At 37.6% G+C, this 21863-nt stretch overlaps 1 protein-coding gene across 2 annotated transcripts in view; it reads right to left on the bottom strand.

Annotated features, from left to right (window-relative positions):
* UNC13C (unc-13 homolog C) overlaps positions 1-21863 on the bottom strand; it is a 471320-nt gene that overhangs the window by 175729 nt on the left and 273728 nt on the right. For both annotated transcript variants that reach the window (XM_031672763.2, XM_072962394.1), the window contains one exon: positions 3261-3394. In XM_031672763.2, the coding sequence (XP_031528623.1) occupies positions 3261-3394 (134 nt within the window). The remainder of the gene's footprint in view (positions 1-3260; positions 3395-21863) is intronic.

Raw genomic sequence — 21863 nt, forward strand, 5'->3', positions numbered from 1 at the left:
CAGATGAATGGATAAACGTTTCATGGTATAGCTCTATAGTAAAAGATTCCTCGGAAAGACAAAGAGATGAAGCATCGATACCCACAACAACCTGGATGAGTCTCAAGAGAATTGTAATGGGTGAAAGAAGTCAGACAAAAGAATGTGCATAATATAGTACTCCTTTATATAAACAGATAACATTTTCAAACTAATTTGTAGCATCATAAAGCAGACCAGTGGTTGCCTGGGGTAGGTTACAAAAGGCACACAGACACTTAATGGGGTTATGGATGTCCTCATTGTTTTGACTGTGGTGATGGTTTCATAGTTGGATGCATATGTCAAAACTAATCAGACTGTATGCTTTAAACATGTGCAGTCTTATTGTACTGTTACACCCCAATACATGTGTTTAGAAGGGCGAGAGAGACCCACATCCAGAGATCTGAGAATACTCTGCTTAACAGTTTTCAGTTTCAATGAAATAGTGAAATTTCTACAAGTATCTGGAAACCCACTTCATAAAAAATAATTTTTGAAAAGTGAAAAAGTATTGTTCAAAGAAATACTCTACTACATCAATTAATTAACGGAGTAAGATCAGAAAGAACAGATACCTACTACTTGGATTTACTTGAATTTGTCCATTCAGTCAATATATACGCTTGGATACATATTACCGTAAAATAAAACAAATCCCCTCATGTTTACATACTACAATTATAAACTCTTATCAAATTTGAATAAGCAAAAGTTTGCAATGACTTTTCAGTCATAATAACAATGAATACCTCATTCAATGACCTTATATAACTCTAAATTACCTTGAAAGATATAAAAATAAGACCTATATTTGTAAATCTTTCATTCTCTTGCCATTACCTTCAAAATAAAACTCAAATTTGTTCTAGCCTGACATGTCCTTCACAAGTTGGCCTGTGCCTTCATACTCTGGTGTATACAGAGCACACACAGGATACTTTATTAATAATGCAGGCTCCTGTGCCAAATTCAGATTTTAACTCTATAGATTTGATATGAAGCTGAGAATCTGCACAGCCAACAAGCAGCTTATTTGATCCTGACCTCAGTGGTCTGGATTTTCTCCCTTGTGAAACACTGTGCTAGTCTAACTGGTGAGGTAATTAATGATGCCTAAATGTGATGCCAACTTGTGCAAATAAAGAAGCAGGTGTGAATGGAAATTTCGCCAAATTACACAAAAGCAACATTAGCCACTAAGACGACACCATGCTAACAAGGTGAGTTCACTTAAAACACAGATTTTCTTAAATGAGAAACAAAATGCAATGACCTTTAGTAAGCAAAAAAATCTTTAGAACATCCTCAAAATCTGAGCAAATAATAAAGCATAGATTCCCAAATAGAAGGAAGGCATTCAGGTTTATTAGAGTTAGGTTTTCATAGAAAAAAAAATAGGTGACTCTAAACTCTGACACTAAGAACAAACATAACAAGCAAAACAAAGACATTTCTCTTCTTTCTTTGTGCCATTGCTCTTTTTTTATATTTAGTGGACTTAAGTTCATAATTTAAAATTTACTTTTGCTGTAAGTAAATGCATGCCTTCCACCTCCTTTATTATAGTAACAAAAGTAATTAAAATCTTTGTATATCTTTAATGGTACATGACTCAAGATGATTCTGGGAAACTTTGATTCCATGATTTTATACTGTCTCCTTTAACAGTCATATTTGTGATATTTGGCAAACGTAAAGAATTTCTTTGATGAAAGATAAACTCCTTTCAAATAACTTTTAACTAGCATTTCTAAGCAGATGTTCTTTTGTTTCCATTCCATAATCATTTCTCAAGTGTCTATCCCAGCCCAAGGGCACAGTCTTGAAACGAGTTACTGATCTCTCGATCTTTAGGAAACCTACTCTGTCTTCAAGAAAGATCCGAAGAGTGAATGAGAAAACCTATCTCTTCTGCAGAGCTGTCCAGGATGAACTGAGGATGTGTCATATATTAACAGAGAAGATCCAATCCTGAGCTATCAGGAGAGAATAAAAGGGCAGAGTCTCTACAGCAGGTCATCATGATGCACGCTGGCCACCGGGCAGAGAAGGTGAGTATGAGGGTAAAAGAAGAACGTGTAAACAGCAAACCTAATGGTGCTATCACTGCATATTAAGGAGAGGACCACTTCCTACCCGCTGAGGAGAAATCAGGCAGGTGAAAATGGGTGATGGATAAACAGGAAAGACTAAAAACTGGAATACTTCCATGTATTTCTTCAATTGGAATTCAATTGGATTCCTCACACGCTTTTTGACCCTAACTGTCCTGACCAGTATAGAAAGTGAGAAATAACAAGACCAGTTCCCTACATTAAGTCTCCATGCACTTCATGTTCTATTTCCTGGTGTGGCCATTTCTGCCATCCCTGCTGCCCACAGCACTGCAGGCATCACCAACACATCCAGATCCTCTCTCCATTAACCACAATGCGCATGCCTGGTTGGCAGAGTCCACTGTTATTTTGGTTGTACAGCTTTCAATGTGCAAGCATGAAATAAATTCTAACTGTGCAGCATTAAAGATGGATTCAGTCTTGGAAATTATCTAGTAAATATGTTCTTATTTTATATATGAGGGAACTGAGACCCTGAGAAATCAGATAATTTGCCCAAGGTCTCACAGCAAGTGGCATTTTGATAAGTTGATGATTTTAGACTCTTCTAGAACATCAAATTTAATTCATCTGCCTTGCCAGGATGCTCATAATTTATAAATACTATGCAAAGAGGCATAGGCTTAGATTAGGTTGTTATTTCAGAAAATAGACTTGTTCTATTAAATACTGCATTGAATTTGTCAAATCCAGCATACACAACTATTTTGAAAGCAAGTGTTTTTTTTTTTAAACAAATCCTTGTTATTAAAAAGTCACAGTGGAGTATGTTTAATACTTGTTGTTTAACATTCTTTTTAGTTTGGGGGGGACTGCTTTTTTTCTTTTAAGACAATGAAAGAAACCAGCAGAAAGAGAAACTTCTACATCTAATAAAAATACATTCGGGGGGAACACTTGTCTCCATCTTCAAATAATAACACTCTACGGGACTGAGACTCAAAACTCCTAATATCACTGAATTAATATTTACTGATGAAAATAGAAAAATACTGCTTTCTACAGCTTAATTTTGGAGAAGTTTGTCATTGTCATGAGAGTATAAGCCGTACTTCAAATATTTTGTTTTCTTAACTTCAGTGGAACAAAATCCATTCATCTCCAAGAGAGCGTACTTACTGATTCAGGACAGGAGTGTAGGCAGTTTTATCCTCATCAATAATAGTGACCATCAGTGTAATAAGCTGGGGCCAAAAATCCAAATTCTTGGTGGTTGGTCCCTGATCCTCCCGAGGAATGTCCTGTTTCTTACTCTGCTCACGAGGTCACGCAACATGCAAAAGAAAAGGTTAAACGGTATGATTTTAGTTAGGTGTCGCTGTCAAACAGGAGGATCAGAGACAAAGGGTTATGGGACGACTCTTAGATCAGGTAAGCCCAAGCTATTAAATTCAGGTGTCCTTTCTTCATTAAATGGCATCCTATAGGGTAAAGTCACAAGGGTCAGGCTTGATTTTCTAAATGCTTTGGTTCTGGAATGAAGGTTTCTCTTCCTCTGACTATTACAGTTTATGATATTTGGAATTACTGACGTCGAAATTAAACCTTTTTAACGTGGCCTCTTCCAAAGAAATAGAGTGAATTATGTGTGCACAAAAGTATGTGGTGTGCGTGTGTGTGTGTGTACGAAATTCATCCTGCCTAAATAGTTTACCCAAAGTCACACTGGTAGTAAGTCGGCAGAACTCAAGGTTGCTTGGTTACAAAGTCAGTATTGTTAAATTCTACAGTACTCACATGCTGCATGAAAGACTCGGAACATTGTCTTATGAATCTAGCTAACAGAAAGTTGGTAAGTCTTTATTTCTTTTTTGTCTGTGTATGTGTGTTTAAATCATGTTGGAATCCTTCTTGATACTGAATTTGCCTGGATGATCTAAATTTATATTGAGATTAACAGAGCATAATAATTATCTTGAGTGTTTCATGTATAAACATTATACTCAACACACAATTCTTTTGAGCATACAGATAAATTATTCTGGTTATTTTGTTAGGTGCATATTCTTCTTAGAGCACTTCATTTACATTTACTTTTTAAAATTAGGCAAAAGAGATAAAGGCAGAGACAATATTCACTCAAGTATATGAATAAGCAGAAACACAGCTTCCTTGACCATTTTTTATTTTTGTTCAATTATTTGTAAACTTATAGGTCCAGGATATCCGAAATCTCCAATTTGTAGCTCAGGAAATTTATAGGCTCTCATATAAAAGGTGGATTGGACTTTACTTGGTCCAACCTTTTGCCCTATCCAACTGTCATGTTTCCTCCAAAGATAAGCCACCCTCTGCTGAAGGGTTGTACACGTATCTTCTAACGATGCCTGAGACATGTAACCAGATTTGGATGAGTCATCACACTATTATTGTTCTCATTTAAAATACAGCTGTGTATTAAATCCACTTACTATTAGAGACCTCATACACTGACTCTAATGTACCTTTAGGGATGTCTGTTCAGCTAGGGCACTTCCAAATGCTGCTAATTTGACTTTAAGCGCACAACGTAACAGATATTAAAAGTTGAGAGTTAAATTAGTCAAAAAATTAGTGGCTGGCACAAGCTACTTCAAATTGCCAGAATGAACTATAAGTAGTCTCCAAAGGACCTTAAGAACCTTATATATCTGGTCCCTGAGAACCACTTGAAACATTTTTGGCAGTCTTCCTCTTTCAATTCCACAGATACATCAAGGCACATCAAAAAAAACTTTAACAAGAAAAATGCAGCCACATAGGCTTACAAATGTCCAAGGTTGCCTACTTTTAATTTACATTTTCTATAGAAATTTATCTTTCTTTTATGAACAGGGATTTATCATTGTCACAATAATGTAATTATTTACTCATTACCATAAGCTCAATAGATTTCCCTCTCTATGATGTATTTAAAAATTCACAGAACCTGGTGAGTTGTGACGATTGTAAGCAAATTAGTTCTGAAGGCCATAAACTATATTAGAATAGTATCATTAATCATCGTGATGTGTATATAGGCAAACTACGTGTCTAATTTATTTCAACTAATGTGATTAAATCAATGAAAATGCCTCTAGATGACATGTCTAGCATCAGAGTTACTTATCATTATATGGCAAAGAGTGATCTGGGAAGGAAGAGAGACGAAAGTAGTTGAATATACATTAATTCCAAAGTCCCTTAGCTGTCACAGATTATACTTCCATTACTTTTTAAAATGACATCAGAGGATTATAGTTGGTAACAATTTTTGCATAAAATTCTGTATGTTGCATCAGAATAAACCAAATGATGCTGAATCATTCTGTTTTTACATACTACATAACAGCATCATAAATCAGGCTTTCCGTATTTTACTATGGACTACATCTTTAAAAGAATCAGGTACAATCACGTATATAAGAATACTTACCGGACTTCTTAGGAATTTAGTTTGTCTAAGTAACACTTTATTAATATTCCAGAAGTCTACTAAAGCATTTGAATTTATGGTTGGAAAAATTAAGATAATGATAGTAGAAATGTAGAAAGGTAGTAATAAGTACATTAATATTTACTGAAACTCTTGGGAATATTTATTATAATAGGAAAAAATTTATAATATGTATGTATATTATATAAATATAATACATAATTATAAACTCATTAATAATGAGTAAAAATACAGTAAGTTTATAAAGCTATGAGTTGGTATGTCAATTTTAATTATACTCACTAGAATTGCAGTAATTGAAATTATTTTGTTAATACATTATTGAGAAAACAGATGTGAAATAAAGACAGTGAGAATATAATAGGCAGAGAATTTTTTGAAAGTAGAAAGCTGCCAGGGTGTAGGATCAGCTAAAGAAAAGCTTCTACTTGTCATGTGCATAAAAGGTATACAGAAAGGCCGGCACAGACAAGCTGAGAAGATGTGCATTATACTTTCACAATATCGAGTAAGAAAATATGAAGGTATTCCATTAAGAAGAGATCAACATAGAGAGAGAACCATTATATGCAAAAATATGTTTAAACAACAGAGGATATCTTCACATTAGCAGGATTTAGGCAACACTTCTAAGATTGCTATACAATATTTCTGTAGTATTCTATATATTTTGTTCAGTAAGCATGCAAGTTTGAAATACGTCCTCTAAGGAGTTGGCCAGACAAGGGTTGGGGGGAGATATTTAGCAGAGTAATGCAAAGATGGGATGTTTAGATGCAAAAGCACAGAACATTAACTGGGGAATTACTAATAATGTGAGGCTGCAGGTTTCTGACAAAGTATGTTTTTCTAACACTAGCTGTACTTAATGTTAGTGGAAATATCACACACACACATACACACGGCCCATAATCAAACAAATGAAATGTTTGCTTAAACAAAGCTAAACAGGTTATTTCCAGACTTCTTGCAGTAAGACAGTAATACGCATTGTGAGTCTCTAAGACAGTAGGTCTCAAACTTGAGTGTTTATCAGCATCACTGGGAAGGCTTGCTTAACTACAGACTGGTAGGCTTCACCCCCAGGGTTTGTTTCAGTGGGCCTAGGGGGAAGCTTGAGAATTTGCATATATAACAAAGTCTCAAGTAATCCTGGTGCTGCTGGTTCAGGGACCAGTCTGACAACTAACTACTGCTCTGAAAGCTAACAACGGAACATGAGTTACTCGAATGTATTTGAACTCGATAGAGCCTGCTACTTCCCTCCTATTCCCCACATCCCATCTTGCAAAACTTTCCACAGAGGGAGTGTTCCTCTGGCCATACTTTGGGCATCAAAAGGCTAGAGAGATGCAGGGGTCAAATCCTGAAGGATCTTGTATATTACATTCAGGAATTTGCATTTAAACTAAATTTGATGAGGATTATTACAAGATTTTAAACATGGGAGTACTTAATTACACTTGTGTTTTTTTTTTAAAAATGATTTGTTAGTAGCAGGAAGCTTAATAAATTTAAACTTATGAAATAGTTAATAAAGAAAATTGATAGATTTATGAAAATACTATTGAAAGAGTTAATAAGTAAAATTAATAGAACTCATCACATAAATGGGAAGAAAGGAGAGGGAGAAATGCAGCGGAGCTATCCAGAAGGGATTAGGTAAACTGGTCTTTAGTTTAAAAAGTATTCTGGACCAGTGATGTAGCTTGAAGAATTCCAGGATCTATGTGATAGCTGAAATTTTGGAGTAAATAAGATTACTCAGAGAGAGGGAGAATACATGACCAGAGGCAAAACCTTGAGGAAAAAGTCTAAAAGAGAGTAATTTTAAGAAAGAGAGGCATAGATGGGGGAGTGAGACCCCTGTTGAAATGGGAGAAAATAGGGTACAGAGTCTACGTGGGAGGATTAGCCTCAAAACATAAATGAAGACGGCTTCCTTGGAGTCATGTGATAGTCTTGCAGCTGAGTCTAGTTGATAGTAAGAAAGGACAGCTAGGAATTTCTATCCTGAAAGAGGAGGAGGAATAAGTAGTGAAAGTCTGAAATAAGGAGTAAAGTCTTAAGTCGGACTGCTACTGGCACTGCCAGGTAGATCGGGAGCTGTGTTGAGGGTGGGTCCCTGCACTTAGAGTGACACAGCTTTGGAGCACTGGAGCATTGTGAGTTCTCTCCAGGACGGGATTTAGAAGGCAAGGATCCAGGTCGATATGCTACTGGAGCGCAGTGAGGGCAGGAAGAGATTTCAGTGTTCGACAAGAATGAGCGAAGTCCTGGAACAAATATATATTTTGGTCCAGAGGAAAGGAGGAGAGAAATGGGAGGGAAGGTAGAGGGGTAGATCTAGAATAAGAAGGGAGTAAGAGAGGAAGGACAGCAGATTGTGGCGGGTGGACATTTGTGTTTAGACATTCAGACCATGGCAGTGGGGAGCAGAAACAGAGATGAGGTGAAGGGCTCGAGAGCTGAGGTCTAGAAGAGCTAAGGAAAGTGACTCATCAGGGAAGATAACGAAGCTGGAATCTCTCTGAAAAGAACTTACAGAATTTGTGTGTGTATAAGCAGCTGACTGATGCAATGTGCAGCAAGATGGTTCTCCATAAGGCAGGTGAGTGATGATTATATTTATATAACGGAATACTACTCAGCGTTAAAAAAGAATAAAATAATGCCATTTGCAGCAACATGGATGGACCTGCAGATTGTCATTCCAAGTGAAGTAAGCCAGAAAAAGAAAAATACCATATGATATCACTTATATGTGGAATCTAAAATTAAAAAAAGAAAAGAGGAAACTAATGAACTCATCTACAAAAGAAACAGACTCGCAGACATAGTAAACAATCTTATGGCTACTGGGGAATGAGGGTGGGAAGGGATAAACTAGGGAGTTTGAGATTTGCAAATGTTAAGCACTATATATAAAAGTAGATAAAAACAAAATTTTTCTGTATAGCAAAGGGAACTATAGTCAGTATCTTGTAGTAACCTTTAATGAGAAAAAACATGAAAATGAATATATGTATATATATGCATGACTGTGACATTATGCCATACACCAGAAATTGACACAATATAGCTGACTATACTTCAATTACAAAAAAAAGTTTTGGCAACAAGGTTTACAGACAGTGGGCATCTGGAAAAATCAGGACAGCATGGAAAATCAGGACACAAAAGAAAATGAAACAGAGGTAAGATTGCATATTTAAAAAGAAATAAGCTTTAAAACAACCAAAAAAGGCTGGCAAGATAAATTAACACTAAATAATTAACTAGATAGCTCTTGTATATCAGATTTGCGACTTCCTCTGACTCTTGAGTTGTCTGTGTATATTCTCATAGTTTGGAGATAAGGAAATCTTAGCCCTAGCAGTTCACAGGTTAGAAAGGTTGAAACTCCATTAATGGCTTTGGAAGCAGAACATAAAGTTTCAGATGCTCAGGGGATTTGAGATCTTTGTGGGGAGCAGTGTGGAGTTTATCAGCGAGGAAAAGGGAGGGCATTCATACTGCCTTACACTTGGGCAGGATTAGAAAGAATTTCTCTAGGTACCCTTTCCCTAGCCCGGGGCAATCAGGTGGAACATTTTTTTACATCAGTGGAGCCTCTCTTCTTGTTTCTTTCTCCCAGACACTGTTGCCTTTCCTTTACTAATAGTATTTCCGCCACCTCCAAAAGCAGCAACACGGGCATCTTTTCAACCCCTCCTATGGTCAATCCCCACAACAAAACTGTCAGCCTTGAAAAGCGATTATACAAATGAACAATGGCCAAATCACGTATGACAGAATCTGACTCACTGTTTCTGGAGCAACCAGTTTGGAGAGCCAAACCACAACCACGGTGACAGCGGGCCAGGATGATCAGGACTTGGTCAATGACTGCTGGCTTCCTTGTATTTCACCTTCTCTTCTAACTCAGAACCAACCAGAGAAAGTCAGTATGCCCCCGAATCAATCACACAGGATGCCTTCTTCTCATTACGTGACGTGACGCCTAGTTGCCCCAGGCCAACGAGCCCCATCACATCAGATCAAAGCCTTCCCTGCTTTCCACTACAAAGCTTTTCCGCTTCCCTGCCTGCCTTTGGGTCTGCCAAGAAGTAATGTTGGCTGCCTTCCTTGTGTTTGCAAGATCTGAATAAATAGCCTCTGTTTAATCTCCTTTGGGTGGTCTTCTCATTTGCAAATATCAAAGCCAAATATTAAAATCCTCATTTCAGAGATGAAGAAACTGAGGGTTACCTCATTTCTGACCTCCTCCTCTTCACTGAAAACAAAACATGTAGACCGCATTTAGGAAACAAACTTATGGTTACGGGGTGGGGGGGAGGGATAAGTTGGGAGTTTGGAATTTGCAGATACTAACTAATATATAAAAAACAGATAAACAACAAGGTCCTACTGTATAGCACAGGGGACTATACTCAATACCTTGTAATGGCCTAGAATGAAAAATAGTATGAAAAGGAATATATATGTTTGTATAACTGATTCATTATGCTATGTACCAGAAATGAGTACAACATTGTAAATTGACTACTTCAATAAAAAATTTTAAAAAAACCAATATATCCTGGGAATAACCCAACTATCAATAAAAAAACCCAAAAACATCAATCAAAAGCTTACAGCTTTGACTTTCCCTTCATATCCTCAGCTCCAAGGCACGCTTGTATTATTTATAGACACAGATGACAATTACCTCCCACTAATATTATTGGACTGGTTTTTATTCTGAGTTATATATCCTGAATGAGAAGGAAAGCTTTCAGAAAACAAAGTTATCAATGCTTATGTAAAATCCCTGCACACTTTCTGTGTTCTTCGGAGGTTCACAGCTGCTCACTACTCACATGCAGTTTGAGAGCTAAAGGCACAATGAGGGTTTGGGTCTAAGTGAATTTCCATTTGTTTTTCCCCAGTTTTAGAGCTTTCTTAACTGGCATTGTTTTACCATCAGTATCCAATGTCCCAACAGTTCCTACTAATGTTACTAGTCAATCCTTACAGTTCTTATTACCCCAGTCCCTTCATCTGCTTCTCCCAATTAGTCGGTTTAATTCCATTCCATTCTGGGCAGTATGGACAAGCAGACATGGACGTAACAGGATAACCAGAGAGTGCAGTTCCCAATGCTTCACAGACTCCCTACACTGCTAACCCAAACAGAAAACCATTAAAAGGATACTACAGTATCCAGAATGGATGACTTTGCTAAAATTGCTTATCTTAGTAATTCCGGAAGGCTAAATCCTTGTTTGACTTTTAACACTTAAGCAAAATGATGTGAGTCTCTATCAAGGTGTGAAGAGGTAGACAGGAAGTTAAAAAAAAAAAGAAAAAAGAAAGCAAGCAGGGTGTAAAAATACTTCATGGAGGCTTGCACCTAGAACAGGAAGGAAATAAATGAGGAGAAAGGGTTGTTAAGATGTATTAACTTCATTGAGAAGTTTGGTCACCGCACCGGAGGAATTCTACAATTCTTTGTCAGCTCAGACAAAGGCAGTCAACTGGATTCTGGGGTCTTTTATTTGGACTAAAATCAAGGAGACTGTCGAGGGCCACAGTAAGAGAGGAAGAGATACGGAAGTTTAAATCAGTGCCTAAGTCAGTGCACATCCTTTTTGCTCACATCTTAACAGCCAAGAGCTCAGAGACCTACCCACACTGCCATACCTCTTTCCTTTGTTCGAGTCACAGAGCGGCACTGAAAAGGCCACAGAAACATTTATTGCATTTTCTGCATTCTACAGTTGAGGAAACTGAGCCTGACATAGTTTAAAGTACTTCCAAGGTCACATAAGGTCACAAAAGTCAGAAAACCTAGACCCTGAAAATAGAATGTTCTTGAGAGAGCCCACTTCACTCTACCTCCCTTCTAAAGTTGAAAATTACTCAAGTTAAATGCAGAAAACAGTTGAATTCTGTTTGCTAAAGCATAAAGCAAATTAAGTTATTGATCAACAGGGATGATGACCCCTCCTCCTAATTAAAAAGTTTGAAAGCCATTGCTAATGGAAGCATTAGTATTTTTAATTGATGACCCAATTCTCTTCACATATTTTAAGACCTAATATAAACAGGGCATCCCTTTTAGGGTAGTGCCAACATATCCCATTACTCATTTTTTTTTTTTTTTGCCTTTGGCAAAGTTCTGTTCATCTCTTATTAGATCATTTGCAATTTTATCACTTTTTATCTACCTACTTCAAAGGTTTTTTCCCCCCACTATTAATCTTTAATGCCACTGTCAAAAATGCTTTCTTCACCACTGAATTTTACTAACATTATAGTAAGTCACTTAAACTTTGGCCATGAATGAGATTCAGGGAAGTTAGGCTGAATAAGGCTTGATGCCTGGATTCTCCAATAAGCTAGGTGGCAATCATACACATTATGAGTAGCCCTTAGTATTCTGGCCATGCCATGAATCAATCTGAGTTTACTTTCATCACGGATAAAGCTGTGCCACTTTCGTTTTTCTGGGGTAGCTGGGGCAGAGTCTATGTTCCAACTGCCATAATTTATTGTGTAAGTGGCTTTTAAAATCCACAGCAGAAGTGCCTTGGGACAATGTGAGTTGCAACTTATACAGAGAACCTTAAAGAAACACACCAAGCAGTGAAGTTTGAAACTATATTCAAAGTTGCCACTGGCTAGTGTTTTTCTGAGTCTGGTCCATGGATTATCTACATCAGAATCACCTAGGTTGCTTATCAGAAATGCATACACTTGATTTTATAGTCCCTGATGAAGATCTACTAAATCATGATAACTATACAACACTGTAAACTGACTATGCTTCAATTTAAAAAAATAACGAGAGCTATGGCCTGGGTGTCTGGACTTACATGTACAGCTCTGCTCTTGTAAAATCCTCAGAATCCTTGCAGGAAGGGTTTGATACTAACATGTCATTAAGTCAGGTAAAAATGGGCTTTTCTTTTTTTTAAGAAAGAGTGATATAATTCCTCCTGGTTGCCAATACGAGTCATAGGACACTTTACACAGTATATGCTACATTTTGCATTCTGTCCTGGTAACAAAAGACTTCTGTTTCATTTTTACACCTGACAGATTTCCAACTACACAGCTGTCTAATTTTAAGAGGAGGTGGAATATCTTATGGGATATTTATGTGGTGCCCCTTCCAGATCATGACAGACTGCTACACTGATCCCTCTGTAAAACATTGCTTTTTAAATTAAGAGTCTCTAGGAAATTACTGTTACTCAAATAACTTAATTTGCTTTTGCTAATTGAGAAGAAAAAATTGAGCAAATAGTGGTCTTAAGAGAATTATTAGAAACTAAAATTTGCTAATCTGGTTATAAAAAATAAGGAATTTTCATATATTAGAATATTTTATTTTTATTACAGCGAAACAATCCAAGAATCTTCACTGGGTCCTTTCAGCTTTAGTAAGTCTGAGATACCCTGACATTTAGATTGCCAAAACTGCATTTCAAAGTTTGGATACCCTTTAGTGGTCTTTAAAAGCACTAAATGGTTCCCTGAATTTGAATAGACTGTACATAGTTAATGATTTATACATAACTCTAAACTGCCATAACTTTGAATGTAGATTTTAAATATACAAGTCACCTAACATGAAAAAAAGAAAAATGAAATTATAAAGTATGAAATAAAAGAAAAATAATAATTGAACATGGAATCAGAAACTCATTCTGTTCTCAGCTTACATTAACTTATCCAAACTTGGGCAAGGAATTAATTTCTTCAAATTTGGATTCCTAATACGAAAATCAGAATATACACAATAATTCTATTTTTCTGATAATTTTAGCAAGTTTATAGGTAGAATATCTTTGATTATGTTTATTACCATAACAGGTGAATACTCACCTTTAATTAAATTTATGGTAAATACTCAGCCTAATTGACCAGGTTCTTGTTTGAATCCCAAAAGAGATGCGTAAGAAAGTTTCTTGAATATAACATATTACTATTTTAATGAATAAGCTAATATTTTTTTCCAATATAACAGCCCCAGCTAAGCTTCCAGATGACAGCTGGTGGCACTCTGTAGCCCTGTATGTCTGCCATCTTGGAAGTGGACCCTCCAGCCCCAGGTGAGCCACTTCAACCAGTGCTGCATGGAGTGGAGATGCACCACACCAGCTGGGCCCTGCCTAAGCTGCAGGTGCAGATTCATGAGCGAAATAAATTACTGCCTTTTTCCAGCTGTTGAGGTATGGTGTTGTTCATTACAGAGCAATCAGATAACCAGAACAACTATACCTCTCAGCCTCCTTGGCAGTTAGCTGTGGAAATATGACTGAGTTCTAGCCAACGGACTGTGAGCAGAAGAGCTACAGCCTGTAAACCTCCCACGGACAACCCTCTATGCCCTTTTCCCTTCCAGTTTTCTAGGCAAAAGTACAGACATTTTAGTAGCATGTTTAAGAGAGGAGAATCACAAGATAGAAGGGCCCTGGTTCTCTAAATTACTGCTTGGAGGAGTGAAGCAGGGGCTTGCGGCTGACAGTGCCACATCTCCTCAGCCTTCCTGATTTCAGTGCAACTCTGGTAAGTAATTCTACGTATGTTGTCAGGGTCTCACATCAAGCACTTGCTGCAGCCTCTGTCTGATCTGATGTCTGGGCTTTTTATAAAGTCACCGAAGGCCATTCTGTCACATTCAGGTGTGGCCTAAACGTGCCTAGGAGTCAACAGCTCAGCCTCCCTGGATTAGTCTCCTAGGGCTGCTGTAAGAAATTACCACAGACTTGGTGGCTTAAAATAACAGAAATATACTCTCTCACAGCTCCGGAACTGAGAAGTCCAGAATCAAGCTGTTGGCCGGGTTGGTTCATCCCACGGCTGCGAGGGGAATTTCTTCCGTGCCTCTCTCCTAACGTCTGATGACTGCGGCGACACTCGATGTTCTTTGGTTTGTGGATGCTTGACTCCAATCTCTGCCTCTGCATTCACATGGCTTTCTTCTGTGTGTCAGTGTGTCTTCTCTTCTGCCTCTTATAAGAGCACCTGTCACTTGATGTAGGGCCTACTGTAATCTCTAGACACTTAGCTACATTTGTCCTTATTCTGTATGATGCCACATTCTGAGGTTCTGGGTAGACTTATTGTTTGAAGAGACACCATTTAACCCATCACACTCCCCATCATCCACTGGGTCAGCTCTGAGGTGTGTGCCGTGTAATTTCCCAGCGGGCTTCCAAAGGAACAGAGCCTCAGTTGACCACAGAGATAACCAGCCCATTATGCACCCTTGAGTGCTCTTCTGTCTTCTTTATCTCATTTTCCCTACCCAACTCAACTTATCTCCCCTGGAATCATGTCTCAAATAAACTACCTACAAGTTCTTTTAAGTTCTGCTTCTGGAGAACCCCAACTGCAACAGAAAAATCCACTTGAGTATCAGCAACATCCTTGTTCACAGACTGTACATGAGTGAGAAGAAAATATATCACTCATATTGGAGTTTGTTTGTTTTAGCATCTGGTTTGACCCATAGTAAGACAACCTCGTTGCACTGAACTTTATAAAATTTAAACTCTCCATTGTTCTTTCTGTCTATGTTTCACATGCATCCACATTTCTCTTCTGTTTCTGTCATAGTTATCTTCTCAAAACCCTTTCTGTCCTTAAAGGAGTCTTGAAATACGTGAGAAAGCCTTACATTTTCTCTTCTTAAGCTCAGCCACTCTTGGATGTTTTAAGGCAAGTGATGTTTAGATATTTTATCCTTGAAATTGACATAAACACTTTCTCTCCAGTCCTTAAGTTCCTACAGGTATTCTCATCCATGGAAAAGGAATACAATTTTCTGAAAGGAAGCAGTTATTACTGGGTACAATGCTGCAGCAATCTGAAATAAACTCAGTGTCTCTTTTCAGTGGATTAAGAATCATCTTAAAGATGAGAAATAATAAAGTCTCTCACTCCAAATAACAAAAGACCCATGGAGATGAAATAGTCAGAGAAAATAAAATGTAATTGAAAAAAAGAGAAATCTCACTGCTAAGGGGATGCATTTGTTTCCTATTGATTTGTAACAAATTGCCACAATTTTAGCAGCTTTCAACAACACACATTTATTGTCCCACAGCTTCCAAGGGTCAGGAGTCGAGGCACAGCAATAATGGGGTACTCTGCTTAGTGTGCCACAGACCTACAATCAAGGTGTTGGCCAGGGCTCGGATTTCATCTGAGTCTCAGAGTCCTTGTGCAAGCCTGCATGGTTGTTGGCAGAATTAATTTCCTTATATCTGTAGAATCCATGGCTGCTTCATTTTCCAATCTCTCTTACTTAGAAAAGGCCCAAGCTTCTCTTTAAAGGGCTTAGCTGATTAGGTCAGGCCTACCCAGTGTACTATCTCTTTTCATTAGTCCAAAGTCAACCTGATCAGGAACCTTGATTACATCTGTAAAACCCTTTACCTTTGACATGTAATCTAATCACGGGTTTAGTTTTTATTTTTGGTTTATGGTTTCTGTCATATTCTACCGGCTAAAAGTTAAGTCACAGGTTCTGTCCACAGTTAAGAAAAAAGCATTAGACAAGAGCATGACTCACTGAGAGTTATCTTAGAATTCTGCTAACCTCTGCAGGGTAAATGTTATTTTAATAGTTTATTCAGGAGGGAAATGATATCAAAGACCCTAAGCTTGTCTTCTGAATAAGCCTCTCAGTTGACAGAGCTGTGACACTGGAAGATTTGCAATTGTCATTCGCAAAATATACACCATTTTGGAAATGGAAAATAGCTTGGCATTTCCTAGTAAAGTAAATTATGTACAAATTCTATAATGTCACGTACAGGCATATATCCTAGAGAAACCATTCTATTTATTCACCAGAAGACATATAGCAGAAATGTTTAGAGAAGCACTGTTTATAGTAGCCACACTTCCCCAAACTGGAAATAGCCCAATTCTCCATCATCCACAGAACATATAAATTGGACTGATATAATGCAGTTTCCACAGAGCACTGAAAATGAGTGGTCAACTGCGTAGTGGATGCTATGGTATTCTGCTCAGATTCTCTCTTTAGGGCCAACACAAACCCCCTGCTTCTGGTAATACTGGCTGCTGAAGGCTTACAGTTGTGCCCTCCACTGGGAATTGCCCTCAGAGGCAAGAAACTGATTCACCCAAGATTTCTCCCTCTTCCAGGAGGCAGCACCAATGACCGGCTTATGACCTCATACACAAGTTCCATTGCTGGGCCTCAACTGGGGACTGTTTGAAGGGCCATCTCGGCTCCAGACCTCCCTGTAGGATTGACTGAGGTCCTGATAGAGCCATATTGCAAGTCAGCTTCCCCCTCTGCCTGATCCGACTTTATCACTTCTGTACGGGTATCTCTCCAGAGCTGTGCTGTCCAATAAAAACCCATTAGCTACTAACAGATAATTAAATTTATATTTAAATTAAATTAATTCAAGCACTCAAAGTCCTATGTGGCTAGTGGCCTTGACTACTATATAAGGCAGGGTAGATAGAGAACATGTTCACCATCCCATAAAGTTCTAACAGGCAGCCCTGCTTCAGAGCACCCTTAGGTGAAATGTCCACATGCAATCAACTGTCCACCTGAGAATCTATTTTCAGGGAACTTGAGCTAAACAGACTGTTACACACCCCAGTACCGATGAATATCAAACATAATGCTGAGGTAAAAGATCATGACGCAGAAGAATATATTCAGTATGATTCTGTTTATACCAATTTTAAAGCAAGTAGAAGTAGCTATTAACTAATTCAGAGAAATGCTTATATGTGGTAAAACTACAAGGGAGAGCAAAGCGATCATTAACAGAAGCTTCACAACAGTGGCTGTTTCTGGGAACCAAATGCTATCAGGGTAACCTGTTTCTAAATCTGGGCTACAACCGCTTAAGTGTTCATTTCATTATTATTTCTTTAAACATGAATTTTCACTATTGTTTACTTAGAATATTTTTCAAAATTAAAAAAAATTTAAATACTCTGGGCTCTTAAGGACAAGGAGATTGATTCTTTTTGTATTATTAGCTGACAGCAGGTTATCAATGAGATAGAACCCCTTGATACGACACATTACATTATTAAGGATTCTTTCAAACAAAATTGTAGTGAAGCTATGGACAAATCCTGCAAGTTCAATAATTACACAGGAAAATCAGATTAGAGACATCAAACAGAATGGTAAGATCTGTAATTTAATTACATCACACTAAAACTTTCTATAATAAGCTGTCTTCTCCACAACAGGCTAGGGAACCAAGAACTGCTGATAAGCCTCTGAGCAGGCAAAAAGCTTTGAGATAAGTTGGGTATGTTTATTCAATCTGGGAACTTAACAGGGCACTATACTGATGGCAAGGATGGGGAATGTGGAGATCACATGTTCAACCAGACCGAAGAGCTTCCATTCTATACATTTCCTTCCAATGCTTGATCATTATTACAAATAGGAAAATTAATGATTACAGTGAAAATTTATATTTTAATAAAGACTGGAGTTAGAATTTTTAAGCTTATGTCAGTGTGATTTAAAATTTTTTTTAAAGTTTTTTTATATCTATGAGAAATTTTGATGCTTCCACTTTATCCAGATACTAAGGTGAGAGTGGGTTACTACAGGCCAAAAAGCTGGAAACAGTCCTTGCAATGTGGCTTGTAAATGGACATCCATAAATAAAAACTTGACAAGATAGCCATTTAGAAATCAGAATAATTCAACTGGAACACACCAAATTCCTGTTTGCCAGAAGTAAATTGAAAGTCAAGATGCAGGCATGGGCGATTTGGGGAGAATGAGCATGCAGGTATTCGCAGATGCTGTCATGATATGATATAACTGTCAGACTGCTCATAGTCAGAGTCTGAGAGTGGAAAGGAGCCTTAAGGATCTCAAATTCTATTCTTCTCTAGTAACCAAACTTCATCTGTATGCTCAAACGTCTGTGTTTCATTATACGGTATCTACTGGTTTTATGTAGTGAACTAAATTGCTCGAGGGTAATTCAAGGTTCCAAAATTTATGTCAGACTAAGCAAAAATAGACAGTCCCTGGGGCCTTGCTTTTCTAACACTGACGCTTTCTCAGTGCTAAACAGCGATCCTAAATGGGGTCAGTAAGGAGACTGGGTCCCAGTTCATTTCCATCACTTACTGAATAGGCAAAGCAAGTCACCATGCTGTTTTTGTTTGTTTGTTTTGCTTTAATCAGTGTGTAGAGAGATGGAAGCAGTTAACATGGAACTAAGCAAATACTAAGTATTACAGAAATGCCAAGTGTTAGCTCTAATGCAGTACCACAAGTTAGCAGTGATAATGACACAGAGAAATTCAACAGATATTAAGTAGAACTGATGAGCGCATAAGAAACAAAAGTTGCCTGTTACTTCTTACCACTCTTAGAAACACAAGGAGAGTATGGAGTCAGCATGACTGAGGAACCCTAACCACAGTTTCTAATACAGCCAACTCTCATTTAAAGAAAAATAGTAGAAAATGGTAAGGTGGGTAACTGGAGGAGCAGACAGGCCCTCACATCCTTTCCTTCTCTTTACCTCATCTTTTAGGCATGTGAGTTGACTGATCTGAGTGTCACTTCTCTTCCTCATTTATCCTCCCATTAGTGAAGTAATAAATTAGTGACACTGAAATAAACAAAAAATAGAAAAGGTGCATCTAAGACTCTTTCCAACTAGGTAACTCATCTGCAAATAACCAAAAGGAGGCTGTGCTTTCTTCATCCCCTATCTTCAATTTTACAGCTGACAGTACCCATCGAAATTTCCTTCTGGATTTATCAATTCATTTGGTAGACATAAAATTTGTGGTGCATATTTTTAAATTGTACAGCTTCTTATCAATGCCCGAACCATTACTTACGAGTTTATTGTTGCATGGGGAACACTGATCTAAAAAGTCAATTACCAGTTTAGTTGTAAATGTCGCTGTTAGGCTGGATTGCAATGAGCAAGTAAAGAAAGGAAAGGACTTCAGCAAAGGAAGTATTTTTGTTGATGGAGAAAAATCTTCAAACTAACCTTACTCCAAATAACTTCAGTTCAAAACTACCAACATTAAAATAAAAAGAATGCAATACCCTAACATTCAACTGGTGAACACGAGCATTCAAAATTAAGCTCTTCTTTGGCTAAAAATCAATCCTTTAATCCACAAAGTGTATTTCTGTAATTTACTTGTGAATATAAAAACACAAAGGTGTTCAATTTTATCAAGTGTGGTGGCTACACAAAATTAATTACTTTTCTTTGTTTGGAGCTCTGGGAGGCCCTTATAAGGTTTATTAGAATAAATCATTCCTTCATGGAGGAGATGATTCTAATGGTTCTTCCCTTATCAACAAACTACAGTAAAAATCAATCTATAGTAGTTTAACAGAGTAATGCCATATCGATTCATTCACCCTCTGGATTTTATGAAATAGATTTCTAAGTCTCAATCATAATAGAAAGGATAATACTAAAAACTACTATTTAATGAGTTCCTATTCTATGTCAGCTACTGAAACAGGAACTGTGCAGTCATGATAGACACTTATCACACTGAATTATTTAATTACAGACCTAGATCTATTCTGGGTAACAAAAGGCCAAATCTCCCTTGCTGAGTGAATTAACTGTATTTAGTGCAGACACCAGGCATTTGGCAGGATCTCATTATATAGTTATTAACAAAAATGAGTTAGGTGTTAGCATCGCCATGTTGTGGGGGTGGGGAGAGGAACTGAAGCTTAGAAAAGTTAAACAACTTGTTTAGGTCTTAAGTGTTTTCTACTGCTTGAACCCAATTTTGTCAGGAGGAGTGAATATTCAAAGCACCAAGAATCACTTCACAGAGGAGCCAATATTTGATTCAACCATAGAAAGAAGGTCTGATATTTGAGAAGCTACCAAGGGAAATGGATAGGGTAAAAGGAAACATGTCTTGACTCCCAGAAGAGCAGAAAGGATGCTTCACAGATCTGCGAACAATCTATTGTGTAGTTCTCAAATAGTAATGGTGCCCCGATACCATCCGTGGTTTCACAGGGGTTCAACAGTATAAGGCAGTGTCAGTGGTGAGAAATTCCTGCTAATTGAAATGCAGAGCTGGGACTAGGGTGAGTCAAGCGATGTGCCTTGAGTATAAAATTTAAGTGTCAATGCTACACCTGCACAATTTAGGGAGGTTTATCCTAGCGGACTGTGGTCCTAGTCCAGCTGAAGTGTTTTAGTCCAGTGTGAATTTCAATAGTCAGTCTAAGTTCTAGAGCTGTGCTTTCTAATACGGTAGCCACCAGCCAAATGTGGCTATTTAAATTTAGATGAAACTTAGAACAATTACAATTTGGTTCCTCAATTGCTTGAGCCACATTAGCTGGAATCTGCTGAATTATTTGCGTATTTCCTCTTGGAACTTTTACGTATTTATTTTGAATTCATTCATTCCATCCTTATTTGTTGAGCAGATACCGCGTGCAAGGTACCTACACAGGCTGAGGGAGAAAGAAGCAATTCTTAGAAATGAATCAAACCCAAATCCTCCGTCCAAAGGGGCTGTGGTGTAACAGTGAGCAAAGATTTGCAAAAAATAATAATAAAAAGTGAAAGAAATTCTCCAAAAGGAAATTATTTACTGTTAGATCTATCAAAATATCTTTATAAAACATATGGTTCTTAAACTGAGCGTTTAGGGATAGGGAGGGTTAAGAAATGTGAATATAGCAGCAGGAAGACCTCTGTTTAAAAAAAAAAAAAGGCAAAGCAGGAGGAAGACATGAGCCATACGCGGGAGGAAATGTTTGGTTTGCTTAGAATGTAAGGTATGTGGGAGCTGGTATACTTTGTTTTGTTGATACCTTGTGTTCTAACTTCAAAGAAACAATTTTGATATAAACAGGTGTTTAATACAGATCTCAAATAATAAGCAGTTTTCATATCATTAACAGCTGATCTTATGCATAATTAAATCCCATGAACTGTAAGCTCCTAAGGTTTGATGATACATAGCTAGTTTTCCCATGAGAAGATAGTCATGTTAGAGCCCAATGATTCCTGACCTAACTGGGTCTCAGAGGACTGTCTTGCTCTGTTTTACAGTGACACTGGGGCCCTTCAGCCCTGAGATGACTGGGTGTATTATAAGTATATAATCGAGGGCTGTCCAAAAATGCTTCAAAGATAGGTTAGCCAAAAATGAAGAAAAAGTCTTCTATGGATTTTCTGTAAAATATCTGTGAGAGCTCAGGCACACTGCCACAATAAGACACCATCCATTTTCCAGACGATCTTTAATAGAAATATCTCTCA

This window comes from Vicugna pacos, chromosome 6 (assembly GCF_048564905.1).
Source record: "Vicugna pacos chromosome 6, VicPac4, whole genome shotgun sequence".
Classification (NCBI taxonomy): domain Eukaryota; kingdom Metazoa; phylum Chordata; class Mammalia; order Artiodactyla; family Camelidae; genus Vicugna; species Vicugna pacos.